This window comes from Mixophyes fleayi, chromosome 12 (genome assembly GCF_038048845.1).
Source record: "Mixophyes fleayi isolate aMixFle1 chromosome 12, aMixFle1.hap1, whole genome shotgun sequence".
Classification (NCBI taxonomy): domain Eukaryota; kingdom Metazoa; phylum Chordata; class Amphibia; order Anura; family Limnodynastidae; genus Mixophyes; species Mixophyes fleayi.
The window spans coordinates 68,288,991-68,303,833 of NC_134413.1; the positions used below are offsets into that span (position 1 = coordinate 68,288,991).

A 14,843-nucleotide genomic window follows, 5' to 3' on the forward strand; every position below is an offset into this window, starting at 1 on the left:
TATGTGCCTGGTTGGTATATCCCTCAAGTCTTCAGTGGTTCATGTGTACTTTGGAACCAAGCTCCACACACTCATGTCACATTATTCACTTTGAACAGTCTATGACAGGCTTGGCTAACCTGTGACACCAGGTGTTGTGAAACTACAATTCCCAGCATGCTTTGCCAATATATAGCAGCTTATTGCTGGATGGGTATTCTGGGACTTGTAGTTTCACAACACCTGGAGTGCCACAGGTTAGCCAAGCCTGGTCTATGATAACACCTAGGTGTGACCTTCTAAGGGGTTCTCTGAATTTATGTCTGGCCCTCACCATAAAAACAAAAAAGACCTGGGATTACCAACATTTATGTTTCCCAGAAATACTTGACATTTGCTGTACAGCTGAACTGTAGTTATTGTATCTTATGGTGATTAATTGAAAGCATTGTATTGACTTCATCTCATACCTGGCCTGGAAATATGTGTATATTTTAATTTTGTCGCAAGTATGTGAATTTATAATACTTATCCCATAAAAATGATATGTACCAAGGGTGGTTATTGCACATTAAAATGTGGTTTGTTATTTTTGAGCACCACAATTTAGAATTAACACTCTTTAAGGCTTATTACCTAAAATGGGGTAAGTAACAAAGGTGATGTACCCGTAAGCAATCAGGTGCTGGCTTTCATGAATTTTGCACTAGATGGATTCAGGCTCCAGTAGCTCTTCTGTGGGATTGGATCAGACGGAGTAGCCTTCGCGCATCAGTGATCCTGGGATACATGTGACCCAGTCAGAGGTTCACAGATTGTCCTTCCTTGGACCACTTTTGGTAGGTACTAACCACTGCATACCGGGAACACACCACAAGACCTCCTGTTTTATACTATACTTGTCTGTTTTACCTGCTTTCGACACATCAATGCCAGTAACTGACTGTTCACTTGCTGCGTAATATATCCCACCCCTTGACAGGTGCCATTGTAACGATCATCAATGTTATTCACTTCCCTTGGCAGTGGTTTTAATGTTGGTGATCGATGTAACTTGCATGTTTCGAAGGACCAACAACACCTTAATAATCATGTCAAACACTGCTCAGACCCGAACGAAGCAGATCACATAGGAGACTTCCTGTGAGATCTACTGGTCTGACTTGTTTCTGAGATTGGGAATTTATATTGGGTCTGTATAGAAGGAGACTAAGCGTGATCTTCCCAGAGGTCAGTGAATTATTAGTGGTGTTTGTACAATTTAATGGTAAGTTTTAAACTTCTTAAATTGGACCTGTTGGCTACTTACTGCAGGCAGTGATTTAGGGAAGAGGGCCAATATTCAATTCATTCAGCAGGAGCTGGTGACCACTGAATCTGGAGAGCATGCAGCATTATAAGTACTAGGATAAAGATTCTCTGCTATGGTGAGTTACATAGAACTGTATACAGATGTGTTGCTTTGTAAACCTGTCCAGGCATTCTGACCCAATTAAATATGTCCATTTAGTTTTTTCATTACTATAACTAAGGTTATAGTAATGATCCTGTCTTGTATCCTGCTCTAAATGCCTTTTGAGCCCTCGTCATTTATATAGCATCACCAATATTTGTCACACACATCCGTTCCTGCCCAAATGCAGCTTACAGTTTAAATTCCGTAACACACACAGACTAGTGTTCATTTTGGAAGCAGCCAATTAACCTACCAGTATGTTTTTGGCGTGTGGGAGAAACCCACGCAAACACGGAGAGAACATACAAGCTCTACACAGATATAAGGCCATGGTCGGGAATCGAACTCATGACCCCAGTGCTGTGAGGCAGAAGTGCTAACCACTAAGCCACCGTGCTTCCTTGGCTGAAACCTTTGTCTGCATTCAGTAGTTAAGATACTGCTATCTATATACAATGCTGCTTGGATGCACAGTAGGAGATTCAGTTCAGAGCGATGAGTAGTTCGTAGAGACACGTTGCCTCCGTGTTTTGAATGAAATTGCTAATTTTCCCTCTTGTCCCAAATGGATGCACAGAAAAATGATCGCTGATTTCTTACCATAATGGCGGAATTATGCACATCTGAGCGTCGAAACGATGTTTTGCGCCAGATTCAAATCTCCCCCATAGAGACTGGGAAGGAGCAGAGAAAGTTCAGTAAAGCATGTAAGCTTCTTACTAATGGCAGCGGATCACATTAAGATACGGACCACTGTTTTGCAATAACATGTTGCAGACGTCAGCTCTCTAATTTGCAAGGACATTCAGATCTGGCAGATGGGTCTCTGGAAATGTTTCTCCCAGCAAGCACATCTTCATGCTGAGTTCAATACTCCGTATATTTTCCTAAAACACGATTGTCTAATTTTCCCGTCTCCCGGAGGAGTGGAAAAAAACTCTTGTCTGCACGTACCTTACACAATATAATACTGTAATGTGTTCAATAGTGGTGGTATATTGGAAGTTGTAGGGCCCAATGTACTGCAAGTGGCCTGTAGCAAAAATGTTCCTGGCAACAATCTTTATACGTTGGCAGTATGAGAGCACACCACTGCCTAATGTTGTCTCATTGGAAAATAGTTGCTGCTTGCCTTGCAGATCTCTCCCAGGTCCGATTTACAGTCGTTTCCAGGAGCTGAGAGCACTTCTCTAGGATTGACTTACATTTGTAATTTCATCGTGTCATTAATGTACGTTACACGTTTCTCCTGCCAAAATGTGTTTTTACAAGTCGGATATTGTATTGAGTGCTAGAGATCTATTGTTCTCTTTTACAGCAGGAAAGCAGTTTATAAGTGTTGCCAGTGTGGGCAGCTAATAAGGACATTGTAAGCGGGCACTCTGTCTACTGTCAGTAAATGTATCCGCTCCACATGCCACAATCCTCTGCACGTCATCTACTGTTAGGAAGCGAGAGGGTCGTTTTCAGGATTATGGGGCACATTTATCAATATTCACATAAAGTGAAAAGTAGTTTTCAATCCTTATCGCAATGATAAGGATTGAACTACTCACATTTATGTACAACCCAGCACAGAAACAGCAGTTCCGAAAAACTGCTGTTTCAGTGATAAAAAAAAATCATACTTACCCCCCTCTTCGGAAGCGCTGTCTCCGGGTCTTCTCTTCACTCTTCAATTGCGCATGTCCAGTTCCAAGAACTGGACATGCGCACACAGATCCCCTCTCTGTCTCTGCAACGATAGTTGCAGAGAGAGCGCGCTGAGTGACAGGGAGGGATCATGTGATCCCTCCACACATGCGCTGTCCAGCTCTGCTCTTCGGAGCAGAGCTGACAGCATTAGATTTCTTCAATTCGGATGATGTACGCCAGCTTTATGTGTTTACATAATAACATCCGTTTGTTACAGTTATGTTAGGAAAATGAAATCTAAGTTTGATTGTAATGGACAAAAATGTAGTAGTATGTTTTGTTATGATCTGTAAAATATGTTTTTTTTTTTTGTAATGGCTTGCAGTAACTCTTCATATCCTTCAGGGGTTACTGTTGCTATTGATCTATGGCTGCTAGCCCGTGGATGGAGTTCCCTGTAGAGTATGGTGCAGCTCAGGTGAATGCATCCAGAGGGGATTTATATTTAGACGGGAAATAAATGGGTGCTATGGAATGTGGGTGACCTTTTATAACCCACCTCAAAATGCATAGGTCACCTGATGGTATGGCAGGGCCTGGATCGGTGAGCCTGCAGAAAGCCGCTGGCAGGTTTGTCTGCAAACGCCACAGTGATTTCTGTGCAGAGCCTGTCTGGTTGGATTTGCATGGTTGGAGTCATATGTTAATTTAATTTATTGGCAACATAAGTGGCATAGATTCCAATTTTCCCAGTTATGGGTTTTAATGAGTCTATTACACACCCAAAAATCATTGATTTAGATAAGCAGGTAATCTGCCCTATTGGCAGTAATGTATGTTACATCATGTTTTTGTTATTTGTACCTCTTTATATCTGACAGTCTATTGTGCTGTATATTTCCATCATCGTGCAGTTTGCAGCGTTCTGTTGGTGCGTTCAGTTCCGCTATAGAATGACACATTTACCCCTTTGTAACTTGATAAGGTGGAAAGCATTAAATGTAAGTTGTCCATCCCTCAGTGTGATCGTTCCTGCTATATAAAATCTATCGTAGTACATAAGAAACCCTTTCTAAAGGGACTCGTGTAAACCAGTGACAGATTAGCTGCCCGGGAGATCGCTTAAAATAAGTGCTCTTGACCTATATCATAGGTTTTTGGATTACGCGTGTAATACCTTTTGTTGTAATGCCATTTTAAGGCACTATTCCCAGTGCAGCTGACACAACTGTCCCGAATGATATACAATGTAAACTGGCATCGTTACTGGTACTGGACCACTCCAAATTAGAATTTTAAATGAGTTTCAGCTTATTATTAGTTGTCCTATTAAAGTCACTCTTCGGAAAGTCTGTCACTGTTATTAGTTGTCTTATTCCTGTTACTCTTCGCACATTCTCTACAGATTTGCTTATAACCTTCCTTCGCTGTTTTCATTTTTCAGTTTGATTGTCATAACTCTTAGATGTGGAAAAGAAAGTCCTGTCCTGCACTGATGAGCCCCACTCACCAGCCTGTCTATTGGTGGGATTCTGCCTTAGCCCTGCACCATATTAAGTTTTAAGTGTAAATGGGATTTTCCAGAAGTCTGGCCATCTGAATAGGCGTTGTTTAACACTCCCCTTAACACTTCTCATTGTTTCACTTTGTCCCATTTGATAATTTTCGCCCCCTGTATACATTATCTACATTAATATAATATTTCCAAGACTTTACAGAGTTCCTGTAAAACTGGGTAGAGTATATTCTTATAGTAGGTATTGTTACCTATAATACATCATACATAACAGCAGGGATGCACTGAACCCAGGACGATTCCGTTTGAAATTTGGTCAGATAATGTTTCCCAGTGTTAGAATTAGGCATCAGATTTTGTCCTGCTTAATTTAAATATGTTAATTAGATGTTGTGACAGGATGGACCACCTATGACACCCTGTCTGTTGCTGCTGGGAACCGGCTGGGCTTATTGTGCCACCGTTCCCTTTCTTTATCCCAAATGTGCTCTCTAGCTGCAGTAGGAGGGGCTTATGCTGCTGCCACTACTGGACTCCTTACTGGCATCCAGAACTGGGTTCCTTCTGGGTAACTGTTGCTGCTAGTGTACCCCGTTGCTGGTGTACCTGGGCTGGTACCCTGACCGCTAGTGTTGCTGTGGATGGATCCCCACTGGCCTATCACACTGGCCAGAGCAGCTGGGTAGCGGGCAGAGCGGTGGTACCGGAAAGCTGGGTCCAAACCTCAGAACAGCTGGGAACGGATTAGAGTTGGGTCTAATCTGTAGGTCACAGGAATTTTAGCATGGAAAAGTTGTCAAGTAGGTCTTTGAAGCAAGTGATGTTTATTTGCTCAAGTAGTCCTAAGAAAGACAGTTCACCCACCAGTCTGTGGTTACTAGCGATCCTTCCAGAAGTATAGATGGTACAAGAATGATACATTACATGCTCAAACAGCTCACTTTTTATACAGTTCTGACATAACTCCTGGCAGGGTGTAAGCCAGCCCCCTGATCTGAGATGGTTCTGCAACATCTGAGTTATTTTTAGTATTAGGATACAGTATATGTTTTCCCAAATATGGATTTACATGCAATGCAAAGCTAACAATATTTACACTTATCTGTGATATCTTAAAACTTGCTGTGATTTCCTGCATGCTGTTTTAGACACAGAGGAAATGTAACAGCAAGTCTAATTCAACCTTCCTGTGCCTTCAGGTGTGTTAGACACTCACACATCAAAATGTCTAATTAACATGAAATTAAAATGGGTCCTTTGTTCAGACAATTGCAGAATACACATTTCCTCCACTCTATTGTTAACTTGAGAATTCCCAAAGAAAAGTCACAAAACCCTAAACAAGTAATTTCCCTACATAACACATCTCAATGTAACATGAGAAGTGCTTTTGCAGTTAAACATTGGTGCCTGCACCTCTGTTTGAAATACATTTCTAGAATAAATTATTTCTACATGATCCAGCCACCAATAAGTTATTTATAAGTGATCTAGCCACAGATGTGATCCTTTTTTTTTTTGGTGGATGGTGTATTCTCTATTACACCTACCCTGTACCAGTCGTGGGTCAGCCACCTGGCTCTCGTTCCATTAGGTCCGGCACATGCAGATACAGCAGTAGCTGTATACAATGTTGAATGAATGTTTGCGAGGCCATCTTGGTTGATGGAAATAAGAGGTTGATCTTTTATTTACATCTTGCAACTTTACTCTTCGGCAGAGTTCTCTTAGTTACATAAGCAGTGGTCTCACTCGGCATAAAGGCTGACATTCTCGTCCTCTGCGACCGTCATTTTTTGTTTACTAGTCCTCTCTCACTTCACTGCCTCAAGACCATGGCATGACCATCGGTGTACTTGTACATCTCCAGGTATCGGCTTAAGCCCACTCCTTTCTGGGCTACACATGGGATTCTGGCAGGTGCAGTCTCGAACCTCTCAAGAGTGAGCACCCACAGTCGCCACTTGGCTTGCACACAGCTCAAATTGGTACTCAGCCCTGTTCTCCTTCTGGATTCTGGAGGGTCCCTATTGGAACTAGGACGCACTCTGGCATCGGTAGCACAACAGTAGCCCAAAATTGAAACTGGTGGTAGTTGAAGATACAAGAAGCAAACTGGACTTGGCCGAAACTATAAACCTGCCAAGTTAAATGTTCCCATGAACATTTTCAACAAGCCCCAACAGGTGACACATCACAAGAGGGGTGATACCTCTGCTAAAGGGTCGTCACCCTGGAGGGACGTTAAGCGAATGGCTCCAGAAGGCACCCCCTGTACACAACATAAATATGATTATGCATTAAACTTCTCAACATAAACATATTAAAATAGAAAATGCATGTCAAGAAGTTTCTTAAAAAACTCATGCAAAAGATAATATTGCAGCACCACAGGTCACATGTTGCTTAGTACCTAAATATTTTCTGCTTGTCAATTAGGAATTGCACAGATATAAATGTTCAGTCAACAGCAGCCTTGGTCAAAGTAATGTTCCACCCACAGCAAGACTCCAGAATACTCTCTGCTGAACTGGATGGTCTCTAACCAGTCACAAACACAAATTCAGAATCATGAAGCAACAAAGAGCATTTCCTGCCCAGTGTTCAGGGGCAGACAGGGCTGGGGGGTAGGGGCATATGACCTTGGGGCCAGTCCCATAGTGGGCTACCTTGGGCTGGGGCACTGGGTTATATGCAGTGCGTGGTCTACAGAACCCCTCCTTGAAAGGCTAGATGGTCCCCGGCTGTTGTCCTAACTTCTACAACAGAGGCACTTTAAGACGGCCACATGTTGTAGTGGCTGCTGGGAGGATCTGTCAGGTACGAGGGAGTACCGCGGTCAGTCACAAACGGTTCCTCATGCTTCATGTTGTGACCATGGAATCAGACCGGTGTCCCCTCCTTAACATGTACACTCATTGAGGCACGCTGTCAGCAGTCTGAAGTATGCAGCAACCAATCCACAACTGCGCCATGGATCCAAGCTCTGGGGCAGCTGTATAGTGGAATCCCTGTCCCGCAACACAACATCCTGCCCCACTTTCTCTGTTTTGCTTTAGGTACAACACCTCATCTTCGATAGGTGTAGAATCCAGAATGCCATTGTCCTCATCCCTGTTGGGTAACGTGGTGGATAGTCATAGCCAGAGTAACACTATCTTCTTTGTCTAGGGGTAGCAGTCTCTTGTGCCCTTATCTCCTATTCCTCCATGGCTACTTGATAGTCCGGTTTAGCATCTCAAAGAATCTGAGAATACGATCCAAAGAGCTGTGCACTCACTAACATGTCACAAGGGGCTTTGCATAGGGTTGTGTGTTCTGTTCTGGGTGTAAAAATTTGTGGACTATATGACCGCACACACTGTGGTAGTCTTCCAACATTCCCTATAACAATCTAGAACCTGATTCATTAAGGATCTTAACTTAAGAAACTTCTTATTTCCGTCTCCTGGACAAAACCATGTTACAATGCAAGGGGTGCAAATTAGTATTCTGTTTTGCACATAAGTTAAATACTGACTGTTTTTTCATGTAGCACACAAATATCAACTTTAAATGTCAGTGTACAAATAAGCTATCAAGTATTTGTGTGCTACATGAAAAAACAGTCAGTATTTAACTTACGTGGAAAACAGAATACTAATTTGCACCCCTTGCATTGTAACATGGTTTTGTCCAGGAGACTGAAAAAAGAAGTTTCATGAGTTAAGATCCTTTAATGAATCAGGCCCCTAATCCATATTGATAAGGTAGATTATTGTCTTGCATTGCAGTTCTTCATATATATCTCTTACAAAGAATCCCATGCTTTTACATACTATTGACTACAGAAGATCTGCAGACCTGTGCATGATACACTGACAACACCAGGATGTTACACTCCAAACATTAAACAGTGTCACTGGCAATCCGCCTTTCATTGTCTATTGTCAGGAGGAACTTATTTAACTAGCTGTTACAGCTAGCGGCTACTGACATAAACTTCCAGAACAGATGACAGAGGTCTTCACCTACAACAGCCGCCTTTCCTGTAGAACTTGATGCGCTCACAGGTACTTGGATGCCCCCAAGTCTTAACTCTTAGTTTAGTGGAAGCTTATATGCAATACCGCAGCAGGAAGATAGGAGGCGGTAGCCAAGATAGGAGCAGATGGTCAGAAGCAGCCCGGGGTCAGAGATCTGTAACAGGCAGAAGAGTCAAGAACAGGCCAAAGGGTCAGAGCTGGCAGCGAGCAGGGATAACCAAACAACAAAGCCAGAGGTCAGGGCAATCAGAGAACAAGCAGGGTCCAGAAACAAGACGGGTCACAACAGGAGTCAATCAGGAATTCAGCAGAGTATCCTATTTCGCTCCTTCCCTTTGCCTCCAAACTACTTGAGCGATCAGTGTACAAACACCTGTCTCACTTTCTATCCTCTCAGTCCATTCTCGACTCTCTGCAGTCCGGCTTCTGTCCCCAACATTCCACTGTAACTGCTCTCACAAAAGTGACCAATGATCTACTTACTGCAAAGTCTAATTTTAATTTCTCCATACTCATCCTCCTGGACCTCTCTGCTGCTTTTGAGTTGATCACCCCCTTCTCCTACACACCCTTCACTCCATTGGCCTTCGTAAACACAGTTCTTTCCTGGTTCACTTCCTACCTATCAAACCGTTAGTGTTTCTACCTCTGGTACATCCTCTCCTCCACTCCCACAATCTGTTGGGGTCCCACAAGGCTCTGTTCTTGGTCCTTTACTTTTTTCATTATACACATCTTCTCTTGGGGCACTAATTCTCTTATTCGGCCTCCAATACCACCTCTACATTGATGACACCCAAATCTATATCTCTTCCTCTGACCTCTCTCCTCCTGTACTATCTCATGTAACCAACTGTCTTACTGTTGTCTCCACATGGATGTCCCAACGCTACCTAAAGCTCAACAAGTCCAAAACAGAGCTCATTATCTTCCCTCCTGCCAGAGTCACCACCTGCCCTCAAATCTCCCTCACTGTTAATAACACCACAATTTCCTCAGTCTCCCAAGCCTGCTGCCTTGGTGCCACACTTGACCCCACCACCTGATTTATTCCTCACATCCAGACTCTCTCCCAGTCCTGTCGACTCCACCTTAAAAACATTTCCAGACTACGCCCTTTTCTTACTCCACATGCTACCAAAACTCTTATCCATTTTCTGATCATCTCCTGTCTTGACTACTGCAACCTTCTGCTTACTGGCATTCCTGACACCCATATATCCACACTTCAATCTATCCTAAATGTGGCTGCAAGACTGATCTTTCTCTCTCACCGCTCCACATCTGCTGCACCACATTTTAAATTCCTACACTGGCTCCCTGTGTCCTCCAGAATCATATTCAAATTACTCACCCTTACCTGCAAAGCCCTCAACAACACCACCCCTGCATACATCCCAAATCTCATATGAAAATACTCTCCCTCTCTCCCTCTTAGATCTACCGCTGACCTGCACCTTGTCCCGTCTCTGGTAACCACCTCTCACTGCTGCCTACAAGACTTCTCCCGTGCTGCTCCCCACTTGTCTAATTCCTCACCATGCTCAATCAGACTTTCCCACAGCCTTCAAATCAAAGACGCTCTTTGAAAACCTGTCTCTTTTTTAGAGATGACCTTGTCCCTGATAACACTATTCACACTAACGCACCCTCACAACTGTCCCAATCTCTACTCTAAGCCACACTCGCTCCTCTTGTTTCAGCTGTGCCCTCTTCCACTTAGAATGTAAGCTCTCTAATGAGCAGGGTCCTTCATACCCTTTGTTGTCATGTCTGCGTTTATTTTGTCCTTGTATTTCCTATTTTCCCTACTGTATAGCGCTGCAGAGCAATGTGGTGCCTTACAAATCTATGATAATATAATAATATACACAGAAAACACAGGAACACGGAGGCAGGTAAGCAATTGCACAGCATAAACGCTCTGACACAAGACTTGGCCAATCAGGGATTGGAAGCCTGGAGGGGAATGAATTAGCGACAGAATGCTGCATAATTAATTAATTCTATGCACGCACCCGGCTGTCCCTTCATGCCGGGATGCGGCGTTGACTGAGAGAGTGTTCCGGCAGAGACGAGGTGGAAGTGACATTCCGGTCCCCATGGCAACGGCTGGAGCGTGAAGCACCAGTAAACAACATGCCACCGTGGATTGTTGTGTAACCGCGGATCGGATCGTGCCACTAGCAATGACTGAGTAAGTATCATGCGGTCCACCAGGTGTCTGTGCTGTTGAATGCTGATTGAATAGGCATTTAAACTGACAAATGTTACATGTTCATTGACTGATGTATATTTTTTTAGTAGGATAGTATTAATAAATTATTTTGCTGTGCCTTCAATGCATCCCAACATGACAGGGCAAGATCATAGGAATTTTTGCTGCCAAGTGAACACAACATTCCGTTAAGGCTGGTGGAATAGAGGCAGTTTCATTGGTTAGTTGTGGTGAATGTGTTTTTCAGAGTATGAATAGCTGTAAGTGAGAACATTAGAATTTGTTGCTTTAGCTGGGATCATCAACTTAATTGGCATAGTCATTGGGCTGGCAAAATGCCATGGTGGTGCGCTGAAACAAATGGATGTTATATCACTTGCCTTTCACATTGTCTGTATTTAGAAACATTTAGAAGAAATTTCCATGGGCACTGTGCTCTTTTTCAGCTGATTCTGAATCAACCCCTGTCCAATTGGCAGAATAATTGGGTTTCCATATCCATGAACCTACAGTTCACAAGAAACTCACCTCCGCCTCTACCGGAACAGTCACTTTTCAGGGCTCAACACCACAAAGGCCTTGAAATGAATAAAGAACAAATTGCAAAATGTTGATTAGATGCCTGCCACCTAGTCATGCCAGCCATCCAATCAGCTTTATGGGGCCTTTTACTGAGAGTTTATCTAATTTAGTCAGTTTTTCTGGAGGTTTTCTGTTCCCTTTGCGAAATAGATCAGTGTGACAGAGTTATATGGCTGCTCCTGCAAAGATAGTGTTTCTCTCCAGCCAGTCATTCAGCATGCTCCTTGGTGGTCACATGGTGTTAGAGGAAGGAGGTGCAAAGGAGTTCCAAAGCCTATCTGCTCATTACACCATATGTCATGTGACTGTAGTTGCCATGGTAATCACATGACACCTAATAGCAGTTTGAATGAAAAACCAAAGGAAAAATTATTGTATGCAAAAAAAAATAAAAAAATATAGGGCAAGTTTAATGATACATTTGGGCCTCATTTACAATTAGGAGTAAGTCCAACTAGAAATATTGCACCTTGGCAAAACCACGTTGCGCTGCAGGAGAAGGGGCAACTTTAAATTGCATGAACAGATTTAGAGTTGGAAGGGAGCATATCCTAGCTCAACTCTAAATTGCTATGTTAAAATAAAACTTTCCATTATTTGCTTTATATATGCAAACACAAGCATATTTTCCCTGCATGTAAAAGGAAAATTGAATCGACATGCTTTGTCCAGGTGCAAAGTTTATAGACAAGTCCTATTTATCTTCAGTTATGAAAATGGTTTTGTTCTCAACAGTGCAATAATACAATTGGTCACAAGATGGCACTGGCGGGCCCCTCATGTCATTGTACATCTATACAGTTCGGCAGTTTGGGCAGAGAACATATAGTACACAGCCAAAAGATAAAACAATTTCCTGCTCAATGTTTACTGTATCCTGTCTGATTTCCTCAACTATGATAACAGTTGGTTGCTGCAGAGTTAAAATGACACTTAAATGCATCTGGTGCTTTTACTGTTACATGAGTATGTTTTGAAAAACAATATGGCTATTATATATCATTTAAAAAATATACTCTTCATCCCTTCACTTGTATTTTTTTCATCTTAAAGGTTTTTGTTTTGTTCTCCTGTTATATTTTACACTCTAATTTGACAAAATGCGTCATTGATCGATTTAGGGTAGCGATAGGCAACAGGCGGCCGCAGAGCGTTCGTCTATGACCCTCGAGCCAGCTGCTCCTGCTAGTAGGCCGCGCAGGACCCACAGAGGAAGAGGGAGAGCACAGAACATGGAGGTCATGCGACACACCCAGAGGATGAGGGAGAGCACAGTTCAGGGTGGTCACGTGGCACACCCAGAGGAGGAGGGAGAGCACTGTGCAGGGAGATCACGCGGCACATCCAGAGGAGGGGGATGAGCATAGTGCAGGGCAGGGCCGGTGCTAGGGTCCTTGGCGCCCTAGGCACACTGTCAAAATCGGCGCCCTCCTTCCCTGCAGGCACACTTTAAAAACCGGCGCCCCCCCGTCGGCACACTTTAAAAACCGGCGCCCCCCCGCCGCCGCAGGCACACTTTAAAAATCGGCGCCACCCCCCCTACACAGGCACACTTTAAAAATCGGCACCAGGAACACTGTCAAAATCGGCGCCCTCCTCCCCACGTCTTTCCTTACCTTGCCTCCATAAAGCTGCTTCTCTCTGCTCCATCTCCTCCCCTCCAATCACTGACACTGTCGGGCCGTGATGATGATGTCACGCCCGACAGTCAGTGAGTGGAGGGGAGGAAACAGAGCAGAGAAGCGGCGGTGTTGATCCATAGCCCCTTCCCCCCTCCCCGTGGATTTATCTGAACGCTGTGCGGCGGCCGTGGAAGGTATGATCAACGGTCGCCGAACAGTTTTAAAGTAATTTTATTTCTGAGGCGCCCTCCAGAGCCCGGCGCCCTGGGCAACTGCCTAACCTTGCCTAATGGAAGCGCCGGGCCTGGTGCAGGGAGATCACGCGGCACACCCAGAGGAGGAGGGAGAGCACTGTGCAGGGAGGTCACGTGCACACCCAGAGGAGGAGGGAGAGCACTGTGCAGGGAGATCACGCGGCACACCCAGAGGAGGGGGATGAGCACAGTGCAGGGAGGTCACACGGCACCCTCGGAGGAGGAGGGAGAGCACAGTGCAGGGAGGACCCGCAGCACATCCACAGGAGGAGGGAGAGCACAGTGCAGGGAGGTCACACGCACACCCAGAGGAGGCGGGAGAGCACCCAGAGGAGGGGGATGAGCACAGTGCAGGGAGGTCACACGGCACACTTGGAGGAGGAGAGAGAGCACAGTGCAGGGAGGTCACGCGGCACACCCAGAGGAGGGGGATGAGCACAGTGCAGGGAGGTCACGCGGCACACCCAGAGGAGGAAGGAGAGCACAGTGCAGGGAGATCACGCGCCACACTCGGAGAAGAAGGGAGAGCACAGTGCAGGGAGGTCCCGTGGCACACCTAGAGGAGCAGGGAGTGCACTGTGAAGGGAGGTCATGCGGCACACCTAGAGGAGGAGGGAGAGCACAGTGCAGGGAGGTCACGCGCACACCCAGAGGAGGAGGGAGGGCACAGTGCAAGGAGGTCACGCGCACACCCAGAGGAGGCGGGAGAGCACTGTGCAGGGAGGTCACGCGGCACACTTGGAGGAGGAGGGAGAGCACAGTGCAGGGAGGACCCGCAGCACATCCACAGGAGGAGGGAAAACTCAGAGCAGGGAGGTCACGCGCACACCCAGCGGAGGAGGGAGAGCACAGTGCAGGGAGGTCACACGGCACACTTGGAGGAGGAGGGAGAGCACAGTGCAGGGAGGTCACACGGCACACTTGGAGGAGGAGGGAGAGCACAGTGCAGCTACGTCCCGCGGCACACCCAGAGGAGGACGGAGAGCACTGTTAAGGGAGGTCACACGGCACACCCAGAGGAGGAGGGAGAGCACAGTGCAGAGAGGTCACGCGCACACCCAGAGTAGGAGGGAGGACCTGCGGCTCATCCACAGGAGGAGGGAAAACTCAGAGCAGGGAAGTCACGCGCCACACTCGGAGAAGAAGGGAGAGCACAGTGCAGGGAGGTCCCGTGGCACACCTAGAGGAGCAGGGAGTGCACTGTGAAGGGAGGTCGTGCGGCACACCTAGAGGAGGAGGGAGAGCACAGTGCAGGGAGGTCACGCGCACACCCAGAGGAGGAGGGAGGGCACAGTGCAAGGAGGTCACGCGCACACCCAGAGGAGGCGGGAGAGCACTGTGCAGGGAGGTCACGCGGCACACTTGGAGGAGGAGGGAGAGCACAGTGCAGGGAGGACCCGCAGCACATCCACAGGAGGAGGGAAAACTCAGAGCAGGGAGGTCACGCGCACACCCAGCGGAGGAGGGAGAGCACAGTGCAGGGAGGTCGCGCGGCACACCCAGAGGAGGGGGATGAGCACAGTGCAGGGAGGTCACACGGCACACTTGGAGGAGGA

The 14,843-nt window shown here is 45.8% G+C and overlaps 1 protein-coding gene across 1 annotated transcript in view; it reads left to right on the forward strand.

Annotated features, from left to right (window-relative positions):
* Positions 1 to 10,785: 10,785 nt before the first annotated feature.
* MCL1 (MCL1 apoptosis regulator, BCL2 family member) overlaps positions 10,786 to 14,843 on the forward strand; it is a 47,254-nt gene continuing 43,196 nt past the window's right edge. Inside the window, exon 1 of the mRNA XM_075193174.1 lies at positions 10,786 to 10,808. Coding sequence (XP_075049275.1) covers positions 10,801 to 10,808 — 8 coding nt within the window. The 5' untranslated portion in view covers positions 10,786 to 10,800. The remainder of the gene's footprint in view (positions 10,809 to 14,843) is intronic.